The sequence below is a fragment of the Theobroma cacao genome, chromosome 4 (assembly GCF_053813885.1).
Source record: "Theobroma cacao isolate CCN51 chromosome 4, ASM5381388v1, whole genome shotgun sequence".
In the NCBI taxonomy this organism is placed as follows: domain Eukaryota; kingdom Viridiplantae; phylum Streptophyta; class Magnoliopsida; order Malvales; family Malvaceae; genus Theobroma; species Theobroma cacao.
Window position 1 is genome coordinate 27400982 of NC_142642.1, and position 12629 is coordinate 27413610.

Below are 12629 nucleotides of genomic sequence, written 5' to 3' on the forward strand. Positions count from 1 at the left end.
GGAGAAATTATAAAATTTTTAAAAGATACAGATAAATTATAAAAATTTAACCCTCCCCTCCGCCTAGACCTGACAATTTTAGACACGACACGTTAACACGATACGAGAAGACACTGGTTAAACAGGTTTGGGTTTACCCTTAGCGTGTTTTGTATCTAATCATGTCTAACACGTTAAGACATGAAAATTTTCGTGTCTTAACGTGTCAGACACGATAAACACGTTTAAATACGTTTACTTAATCGTGTTATCATGTTTAAACGTGTTATCGTATTTAAACGTTTATACTTGACACATTTATTAACCTATTAAACTAACATTATATAAATAATTTTAAATAATTATTTGATGTGTATTTTAACCTTATATATAATAATGAATTTTATGTATGTTATTTATATTAAATTTTATTATATTTGATGTTATTATTTTTTTTTTGTTATAATTATTTTTATAATTATAGATTTTAAATTTAAATAATAAAATTATATTTAATTATAAATATTTTTATTTAATCGTGTTAAACGTGTTATTAATCGTGTCGTTTCATATATTGACACATTTAATAAACGTGTAAAACGTGTTAATAGTGTCATGTCGTGTTACACGTGTATTAAACGTATACGTGTACGTGTTTTAAATTTAAGACATGAATATTAAACGTGTCGTGTTCATGTTTAGTCTTAACGTATTTCGTATCTAAACGTGTCTGACACGTTTAAGACACAAAAACACGAATTGTCGGGTCTACCTCCGCCTCTGTTGATGTTCCATTATGACATGTTAGGTTATGGAATACTATTATGGTAATCTTTTACCTTAAGCTCATAAGCCAAACACACAATGTGTATGTTTCTTATGAGGTTGAGTCCTTGTCACAAGTGAATAAGTAGAAAATGAAAAAGGTTAATGTGTGAAGTGATAATCATCTTCACAAAACCATAGCAAAATATTTTAACTAAAAGAAGAATTGTTGTTAAAGGCATTTTTTAGCAGAAAATAGTTTACATATTTTGCGTCAAGTCTGCATTCTCCTTCTCTTCAATCTGAAATTTTTTATTTATTCTTATTTTTTGGTTTTGGTTCAGAAAATAGAAATGGAGTTTATTTTTATTGTGCGGGACTTACAGTGTGAGATCTACCAAGGGAGAGGGGAATGCGTCGAAGGAGGAAAGAGAGAAAGGACGGAGATATTGAAGAGCAGAGAAGTGTGAGGAACCACAAATTAGTGAGAGAAAGAAAAGAAAGGAGGGCAAAGGGGAAACTTTTTTTAATGGATCAAATAAAGTAAGACATCGTTGAGAATACGCCTCTCCTGGAAAGCAGACACTTGAATCAAAAGAAATTAATAAGGTTCCACTCATGACTCATCTATCCTCGGGTTCTTCATCCTCTGAGCTAAAGTCTTCCGCTTCACCCAATCCATCATAACTTATCTTCAAAAGTTTTTGAATTTCTTGGTGGGGATGTTCCTTTAATTTCTTCATTTCACTTTCTCAGTGTTCTCTGCTCCGTTGATACAGTGATGAACCCAATACTTTGAGAGCTAATGGAACACCTCTGGCATATTGCAGTACTCTGTTTGATAGATCCTTGAAATCATCGACTGGATGGTTTTGCTTGAAGGCATACAGAGAGAAAAGCTGAAGAGAGTTATCGTCATTTAATTCATGAACCTCATATAATGCATCAACAACTCCATTCCTGAGGACTTGTTTATCCCTAGATGTTACAATAATTCTACTTCCTGGACCAAAGTGATCATGATTAACAGCTAAACTTTCTAGCTGTTCAACCTCACTAACATCATCAAGGACAACAAGAACCCTTTTGTGGCGGAGTCTGTCCTTGATGAATGTGGATTCTATTCTGGGAGTACTTATATGGAGGTTTTTCTCTTCTAAAATATTGGAAAGAAGTTGAACCCGTAGAGAAGTGACTGCACCAAGTTTCTCTGACTCTTCCCTAAACATTTGCCAGGAAGTAGTAACTTTCAAACTGGGAAAAGGCCTCATCATAAATAGCTTGAGCAAGAGTTGTTTTGCCTATACCACCCATCCCCCAAATTCCTATGACACGAATGCTTTCCCTATCACCAACGCATAACAAGGATCTAATTTGCTCCATTTGAGGACCTATTCCAATCAGTACCTCACAGTCACTTGCAGACATGCGATTCAACTTCTTTAGAACATCTTGAGCAATTTCCTCAATGATTGTGGGCTCATGCCTACCAAATAAGCAAAAGGCGAGGATGGTAACAATATAGAACGAACCGCAAATGAAAATGAATTGTCTAAATAGAATCCGTTACAATAAGACAAATTCATAGATAAAATAAGTTTCAATTCATATGTGGAAAAAAATATATACCAAAAGCATGAATAAAGAGAAAGCGAAAAATAAGATGAATATAAATCAAGTTAAGCAGGAAGGGTAAGAAGCATAAGGAGTACTCACTCATCTTTTTTCATATGAAAGCCGCTTAAGTTACCAGCTTGAGTCAAAGCATGCCTCCACTTCTGGACCTTGTCTATCCTATTCTTTTCATGTTCAGCAAAAGCCTGTTGAAAACTCCCAGTCTGGTTCCGTACGTCTGATGGGTCAACATGGTAGAAAACGGGCACCACGAGCAGTCCCTTGTATCCTTGAATTCCATTATCTTGGAGAGTTCTTCCAAGCACCATGATGAAGAAGCATAGTTTTTAGAAAAAACAATCGCTGAAATCGTGGACTCTTGGATTGCGTTCAACAGCGCTGAAGAAATTTCCTCTCCCCTTGGCAATTCTTCGGAATCAATATAAGTTCCAATTCCTTTCAGTTGCAAAGCTTGATGTAGGTAAGCGAGGAAGTTATTGCGAGTGTCTTCGCCTCTGAAACTCAAAAAAACTTGGTGCTTTAGTGGACGGAAGGAAGAAGGAGAGGAAAGGGAAGCCATCAGAGAGCAGAGATTGGTTTTCTGCGAACTCGCGTAGAAGCTGGGATTCTTTAATGAAGCTTTTGCTACTGTAAGAATGAATGAAGTATGGCTTCTGCTTCAACTGTTATAGTATTAACATTTATTTATAATGGGGTAATCGTAACTTGCTTGAAATTTCAACGAAATGCCTTGGCTTAGCATAAAGGAGTAGAGCAATTAATAATTAATACCTGTTACCGTGTCCCACGCGTTATTGTACGACGTTTTTTGAATTTACCGTTGACATAAAATAAATGAAGCACTGCAAATTTAATTTTAAAATGCTATTTTCTCGTTAAAAAAATATTTCTCATTTTTAATTTGGGAAAGAAGTTTTATACATATGTTGTGATCGTTGTTCACCAAGTGCTACATGTTTTTCAAAGTCTCTTAAAAAGAAATGATAAAATACCTTGATTTTTTAGTGCTTTTGGAGAAGTAAATATATATAGACCCATCTTGTAATATTTTTTTTCCAATTCAATTGATATTATTGTCTCATTTAGGTCATAAAAAATTTTCATGTAAAATCAATAACAATACTATATATTTAATCAACGCCATGGGTTTATAAAGTATGTAGATGTATTCATATGATTGAATGAATTGATCAACATTGACCAATTGACACCAAAGAAACAAAAAAATCAAGCACTTTAAATTTTTATATATATATTTAAATTTTATTTTCTCATAAAAAAGTTTTGAATTATATCCAAATTATTTTTAGCAAGATTTCACATTATTTTGACCAAAGACTTTAAACTGTACATAACCATGTTGCCATGTTCAGTTATCATTACAACTGAAAACCCCTAAAAAAAATTTATAAAGTTACACAAACATTCCCTTCCCTTGATCCCTTCCCTTCATTCCAACAGGGAAATAGATCATTTTTTGACTTGAACTTAATCAGATTATATTATTTATTAGTAAGTAATTTAATTTAATTTAATTTTTTTAAAAAATATATATATTTTTAAGAATATAAAATAAGTATTTATTATGTTAATAATAAAATTGGGTTTAGCTTTAAAAATAGGAGGTCCCATGCATGGACCTAACTGACCTCTAATGCAAGAGTAAAGATTCCTTAAGCCCAGTCGTTGTGGAAATTTACTAGAATTGGTGAAGGATAAAAAGCAATGGAGTCAAGCTGACAGCAAACAACATTGACCCCAGCCTTCGGACCCAAATCGTCACCTATCACTTCTCTTAATTGATAACTCCGCATGTTACGTCGTTAAATAAAAAAAAAACCTAATAATTATAAAAAATTAACACTAGTATCAATTATTTTTAAATTAGTTTTTAATAATAATAAAGAGATCAAATTCATTGAAATTTGGATAAAAAGATTGAAAAAACAAAATTGAGAGAGTAGAGGGACGAAATTCACTTTTCAACTTATAATCAACACAAGATATATGACAATGAAAAATAAAGAGAAAAATAAGCCCAATGCAAAATAATAACAGTGATATTGAAATTTGTAACTTATAATTTGATTTTTGACTAGTTATTGATAAACATTGAAAACAAAAGAAAAAGATGAGCAAAAGCAGTATTGAAGAATATTGCAGGTGAGGAATGCAACTATTATATTAAAACTTCAATGGGTGGATCATGCTCATTCTTCATTATTGTTATTATTATTATTATTTTGATTCTTTTGCACTCTTTCGTCAATTATTTTAGCACTTTTTATTAAAACTTCAATGGATGGATCAAGCTCATTCTTAATTATTATTATTGTTATTATTCACTCTTTTGTCAATTATTTTAGCACTTTCTACTGCTTTAGATTGGAAATTCCCTGCTGCTTGGATAATGGGTCAAAGACAAAGAAACACTGAATCTTTTCTTTTCAGTCCTTTATCAACTAAAACGCGTTGCTCCTATTTCTTTTCATATTCGAGAAAACTACAACAAAGACCATTCGCATGGGCCCATTGCAAGAATATATCCCTGAATTTAAGCAAATTAGTAGAAAATCAACTACAAAACGGCTCCATCTTATCCATTTTGGTCTCTCATGGCTTCCAATGCAAGGACTCATTGATAGAGGCAGTCCTAATTAAAGTGGAAATTTCCGACATCTTGAACTTTCTTTCTTCTTATCTTCCGTTTTCCTTACATTTTGCTTAGAAGAAACCAGGATATTTCAATCTTTAATTGCAAAGACATGATTGTGTTTGTACCCAAAAAAAAAAAATCACCATTTTACTCTTTACTTACATTGCAAGAGATTGATATATATAAAAGTATGCTTCCAACTAAAATGAAGAAAAAAAAATCAATGCTTTCAAAACAATATATACTTATATATTGTTGGATATTTTCAATAATACTAACTGTGGGACATAATTTTACATTGAAAAAATAAAATAAAGAAGAGTTTTCTTCAAATAAAGAGGAAATAAAATTTAAAGTCCCAAATGAACCATAGATGAGCTTTGTAAGACTTGGTTGGTTTTGTAATTAATTAAATTGATAATATTTAATTAATAATAATATATTATAATGACATGTGGACACATGACACTTCTAATTTATTTTTAAATTGCCAAACACCGAAGTGTTTCTACAATCAATAATTATGATTGTTGAAAACAGACAATCATGTCTATTAGAGACAAATAGTCATGTCTGTTGATATAAGGTATGCTTTCGAACTAAAACGAAAAAAAAAACAATGCTTTTAAAACTATATATAAAATATGTATAAGCATTTAAAGGAACAATTGCAATATGATATTTGCTTTGAATGAAAAATTATATTGAAAAAGAATGGGCATGCATGTTCGAAGATTGAATTTGATCATTCCAATATCTCAATTCACTAGTTTTAGTTATTTTCCCTCAATTTTAATAAATTTAGTTTCTTTATTTTTATTAAAAATCAATTTAAAAACAATTTATAACCGTATGAAGATTTTGCTTTCAATTTGGATAACGTGGCATTTTGATGATGACTCAGTTACATGACACATATCAATCGAAAAAAAATATCATATTTTATTTTAATTAAATAATAACTATTTTTTTACATTTTGAAAAAAGAAAAACTTTTTATAAAAAAAAATAAACTTTTTTTTTACACTGATGTGTGTCTTATGGTCAAAAAAATTCAAAGTTGGCATGTTCCGTCATCAATAAAAATTAGTCGTATTATAAGTGTTTAACATTGTTATCAATTATTTTAAAATTGATTTTTAATAAAAATATATAGATTAAATTTATTAAAATTAGGTAAAAAGATTAAAATAACAAAATTAAGATAATAGAGGGACAAATTCAAAATTCAACCCACAATTAACACAAGAATATGATAATAAAAATGAAGAGAAATAAGCCAAATGTAAAATAATAACCGTGACATTGAAATTTGTAACTAATAATTCGATTTTTGTTGACTTGCTATTGCTAAATATTGGAAATAAGAGAAAAAGATGAGCAAAAGTACTATTGACGAATATAATAGGCAAGCAATGCAACTATTAAACTTCAATGGATGATAAGTTCATTTTTTTTTTTTTGGCTCAATAATAATAAGTTCATTTTTATTATTATTATTAGAGGTCAACCCGTGCATTGCACTAACCTGTCCAACTTATAACTCTCAGTGCAGCCCATCCACCAAATACGTCATAACTCTCTTCCTCTAGGTCCACGTGGCAAAATTTGAGAGTTCTGTTGGAAGTCTTCCTGAATCCTGAAGCTTTCACATGACTAAGAGTGAAAACCCGATTGTGATTTCCTTTTATATATAGTATAGATTATTTAGGTTATTTATTTAGGTTTCTTTTTCACTTTTTTATTAATTTTTAATACTTTTTACTGTTTTGGATTGAAAATTTCCTAGTGATCAAGCTTTCTGCTAGGTTAATGGGTCAATGACAGTAGAAACACATTTTTTTTTTCTTTTCAATCCTTTATTGTACGAAAACGCGTTGCTCCTCTTTCTAATTTTCATTTCGGAGAAAACTACAACAAAGACCATTTGCATGGATTCATTGAAAGAATATATCCAATAAATCAACTAGAAAAACAGCTCTATTTATCCATTTGGCTCTCTCATGCCTTCCTTTTCCCTCCTTCCACTTACTTGCGGCAACCAAATAATCAAGTGGTTTCAAGTTTATATTTAATGCAAGAGTGTGCCTCTCGGATAAGAAGATAATATATATATATGTGTGTGTGTGTGCGCACATTTGACTGAGTAAAGTTTGAACTTAAGCATGCATTACATTGATTCAAACTGGAAGCACTATTATCTACCTATCTTTGTGCATTTGTTGCTGATGTTTATCAAATAGGAAAGTTTTTTTATGTTTATCAAATTAGGAAGCACTTATATATATATATATATATATATGTATTTATTGTATATGTAAAAAAAAAGTAGAAATTATGCATCTAAATTTATTTCAACAAAATACATGAACAACCAAAAAGGTATAAGAACTTACCTCATTATTTTTGAGCTCATTATACACATCCTCAGGAGTCCATAATCGAATGCGTTCTTCAGGCCTTACGGATTCTAAACGAACAACAAACCTATGCTAGGAGATTTTAGGCTTTTTACAAACCAAGCAGTCCCAAGTGGTACTAGTATGCGTAAACTCTAGACTCGAGACCAAGCTCACTACTTCATGTTGTTTCACTGATTCAGGAAGAGTGATACTGGAAAGGCCATTCTGTACTTCCAGAAAAGCACTAGAATGAGCCATGGGCCAATTCGAATTCCCTTCTCTTATTAACAGATCAGTAATTTTAGTTTTTTCGTAAATGAGGCTTCTACCATACTTGCTAAGCAAAAGGCCACTAGAATGCCAGTTTTCATGCCACAAGAAAGTAGTGTCGCCATTCCTGGTAGAGTAGCTTGAGTAAAGACCTGGCTGTATCCATCCCTCAACTTCAAGATCTTCCTCCAATGCCAGCTACAAATATTTAGAGTTTTGACTTGCCAACAGCTCTTGTTTAAGAAGCTACATACCCACCCAAGCTGCACAAACAGAGCCTTTTTAAAAGGATAACTAAATGAAATTTTAAAAGATTTTTTAATTAAATTATTATTTTATATATTGACAATAATATTAAAATGTTAATATATATTTATTATTTTTTATTTGATTAATTAATTTCTTTAAATATAGCCTAATGAGAGAGGACTAAGGAATCTTGAAACCCTACTTATGGAATTTAAATGGTCATAATCTAATAGTGATTCTTTTAAATTTTTGCATAAGATTCTAAAAGAAAAATGAAAATTAGATTTATTGGTGTTAGTCAACTAGCTTCCCCCTTCCCAAAGGCCCAAAACAGATGGCAATCCTTACCTTAGGTGTAGAATTATGATCCAAATTCAGAATTATTTGGACCCAAGAGTTTTCAGACCTTTAATGGTTAGGCTTTCTTCTTTGGGAAAAACTTAAGCTAACTCTTTTATTGGCCCATATTTCCATGATCCTCATTTCTCTTTGCATCTCAATGCTCCAAAAATCTTTAAATAACAAAACACACCCCTTCACTATCATAGGGCAGCCGAAGCAAAAAGAAGCTCAAAACAAAACATTATAGTCAGACAAGGTTTAAGAAGGGTTTAAGGCGGCTGCTGCTTCCCTTTCTCTATATTACTTGACTCTCTCTATGAATTTTATTTTTTCTTCAGATGTTATTTTCTCAAACCCATTTTCTTGTCTCACAAAATTTGCCCAAAAATCCCACTTCATTTTCAGTTTCACCATTTATTTCATAATTTGTTGGTGCAAATGGGGTTTAGATGAAATTTAAGAACCAACAAAATTGACTTGAAGGCGAGCCTTTCGATGGATTCTATCTTTAAGACTTATTTCGCCCCCACCACTCTGTATACAAAAGAGAATAATGCGAATAGCCTTAGGGATACAATGAAGCCAACGTCTAACTTCGTCTTGCACTTTACGAGAGTAGACAACTAGATACATCTGAGGGCTTGTAAAGTTGTTCGACCTTAGAGTCTACTTTCTATAGCAAGTAGATTATAAGGAATTTGGACCTTTTTGTAGTTGATGGAAGCTTAAGTGTTTATGTTAATAGAACAAAACACTTTTCTTGCTCTTGATTTTTCTGCTCTTGTTTTGTTTTTAATTTGATGTCTTAAAATGGTTGACAACAAGCCCTTTATATAGGCTTGCAAGTGTCTTTTCTTCAAGGACACAACCCTTTCATTAAGGCACCATTTTGTCTAAAAGACATCTTTACATTTTACAAGACACAACCTTTGAATAAAGGTATTGCTTCAATAATCATCTTATGAAAAGACAACTATTCATTCTATAAAACATAATCTTTAAGTTATAATTTGAAACAATAACTTTTCATATTTAACTTTTGAGCTATGGTGTTTTTTCAATTTGTCTCATAACCTTTGGATGTCATTTTACCAAGACACATAACTATTCACATGAAAACCTACTTACAATCCAATAGTCATATTATGTCACTTTATGTGACGGAACTTTTGAGCTAATATAGCTTTTCATTATGTGACATAATCTTTGATTTTAAAAATACACCAACAATTGCCCACCATTTTCACAATTTTCAAATACCAACAACTTTGGGAATCTTGTGCATAAATGAAGGTATCTCACAGATTTGAACCTTTACTTAGTAAGTGTGGTTGGTTCGAGTCTAAATTGAGCGGTTGACCAAGCATTGAACCATCGATTCTTCATTTGACTAGTTGGGCCACTAAACACACACAAGCTTCCTTGCTCATTTTGTATCTAGTTTTGCCAACACGTTTTATGGCCTTGTGTTTTGCATCCATTCATAAGTGTTATTAGAGTCAAGCCTTTAGGTCCTAGAAGCAGCCACACTTCCACTCACATAGGTAGCTCCCATCGAAAGTACTCCATAATTATACTTCAACATATACATGTTATGGGTCTATTAAGAACTTTTGTTCAACCTTACCTTACACATTACCGGAACCAAGCACTATACATCTTGGGATGAAAAATATAAATTAGTGCTTGCAATCATCCATTTGGTAGATGGTCAATGCCCAAGACTTACAAGTCAGCCATAAGCGTCGAGGTAAACTCCCACCATTGGAGATTTAGTTGATAAGCTTGAGACCCATCCCTCTTGAGGTCTTTATTACCAAGTCCTTGTTTAGACTTTTAGTAAACGAATCTGCTAAATTTTCACAAGACCTCACATAACTTATAGTGACTATATCATCGCTAATTCTTTGTCTTACAATGCTATGTCGAAGTCCAATATATTGACTCTTTCCATTGTATGTTGGATTATATGCCTTTGATACAATTGCTTCATTGTCACAATATATCAAGATTGGTGCCATTAGTTTAGGCCACAACGGAATTTCATAAAGTAAATCTCTCAACCATTCCGCTTCTTAGGTGACGATGCTAAAGCTATAAATTCAACCGCCATAGTGGAGTCTACTTGACAAGATTGTTTCTTAGAACCCCAAGAAACATCACCCTCACTAATTGTAAAAATCCAACCAATCGTAGAAGTATGATCCGTTCTATTTGAGTTTCAACTAGCATTTGTATACCCTTCTAAAACTTAAGGAAAACCTAAATAACAAATGTCATAATTCTTTGTACTCTTTAAGTATCTTAGAACTCTATGAACAACATACCAATGTTCTTTACTTGGATTACTTGTAAATTGACTTAACATCTCAACCGCAAAAGCAATATTCGGCCTTGTACAGAGCGGAGCATACATTAGGCATCCAATCACATTTGCATATCCATTTTGTGCTATTGGCTTGTGTTTGTTAGGTACAAGCTTTAGATTAGAATCATAAGGCATAGACATTGGCATACAATCTGACTTACCATACTTTATTACAATCTTTTCAATGTAATAAGATTGAGACAATGTTAGGCCATTATTGTCTCTCATTATTCTTATACCAAGAATAATATCCGTCGCACCCATATCTTTCATGTCAAAATTCTATGACAAATACCTCTTTATGTTCTCCACTTGTTTTAAATCAGTACCAAAGATTAACATGTCATCTACATATAGACAAATGATGACACCTCTACCATTATGGAACTTACTATAGACACATTTGTCAGATTGATTGATTTTGTAACCATTAGCTAATACAACTTCATCAAACTTTTGATGTCATTGTTTAGGCGCTTGTTTTAATCCATACAAGGATTTTACAAGCTTACATACTTTCCTTTCTTGACTAGGAAAGACAAACCCTTCAAGTTGTTCCATATACACCTTTTCATCTAACTCACCATTTAGGAATGCTATTTTAACATCTACCTGGTGAATTACTATCTTTTGTATAGATGCAAGTGCTACAAGCACTCTATTTATAGCTATTCTTGCTATCGGCACATATGTATCAAAATAATCAACACCTTTCTTTTATTTAAAGCCTTTTTCCACTAACCTTGCTTTAAACTTATCTATGGTTCCATCAACTTTCATTTTCTTTTTGAAAATCCACTTACAGCTTATTGGCTTGGAACCTGGTGGAAGGTCTACCAACTTCCACGTTTTGTTTCTCATTATCGAGTCTATCTCATCTTGTATTGTTTCTCTCTAAAATGAAGCACCTTGAGACTTAATTGCCTCCTCATAAGTTTGAGGATCACCTTCACCTTCTACATTAAGTAGTAAGGTAAGTATTCACATGTTTTTTCTCTTGTACCTTCTATTAAGTACATGAGAAAATCGGATTCATATGTCTTTGCTCTTTTAATTCTTTTACTTTTTCGAAGCTCAATAGTTTTCTCACCATTTCTGAAAGTTTATCGCTTTTTGTTACTAGGTCTTTGGATCTTAGAATTGAATTAAACCTTGTTTCATCAAAGATAACGTCTCTTAATTTTATGACTATATTAATGAAATATGAATCATTGGGCTCTATCACCATGAAAGGATCAGCATATCCTATAATTATACATTTAATTCCTCTTTCACCCAATTTCCTTTTTTTTGGTTCGGGAATTCTTATTATGGCTTGACATCCCTAAACTCTTAAATAATTAAAGTTTGGCTTTCTTCCTTTCCATAGCTCATAAAGAGTAGTTTTACTCCTTTTGTTTGAGATTCTATTTAGTATATGACAAGGCGTTAATAAGGTTTCACCCCAAAATCCTTTTCCCAAATCTAAATTAGAAAACAAAGCATTGACCATTTCTATAAGAACTTGATTCTTACGTTTTGCTACACTATTTTATTATGGTGTGTATGAAACAGTAATCTCATGAATAATACTAGTGGACTCAAAATACTTGGGATCATTATATTCACCTCCTCTGTCACTTCGTAAACATTTGATAACCAATTCACAATACAATTCAATTTCTTTTTTATAAAATCTAAATTTCTCCATTGCTTCATCTTTAGTATGAAATAAGTAAACATAGCAATATCTAGAAAAGTCTTCTATAAATGTTATGAAGTACTTCTTTCTACCAATAAATGGAGTACTATGCATGTCACAAACATCAAAATGTATTAATGCAAGTAATTTGGAGTTTTTTTTTACCTTAAGAAATGAGCTTCTTCTTATTTTTGTAGCCATGCATGTCTTGCACATGTCATTATTTACATCAATATTGGGTATTAACTCTAATTTAGCCATATCATGCATTCTTCTATAATG

General features: G+C 31.9%; 1 protein-coding gene across 1 annotated transcript; it reads right to left on the bottom strand.

Moving 5' to 3' along the window:
- Nucleotides 1–1247: 1247 nt before the first annotated feature.
- LOC18601794 (disease resistance protein RPV1-like) lies at nucleotides 1248–3047 on the bottom strand. The gene is given in 4 exon segments (XM_018119927.2): nucleotides 1248–1968; nucleotides 1970–2230; nucleotides 2461–2647; nucleotides 2650–3047. Coding segments are annotated over 4 exon segments (1209 nt in total). The 5' UTR covers nucleotides 2939–3047; the 3' UTR covers nucleotides 1248–1496.
- Nucleotides 3048–12629: the final 9582 nt, after the last annotated feature.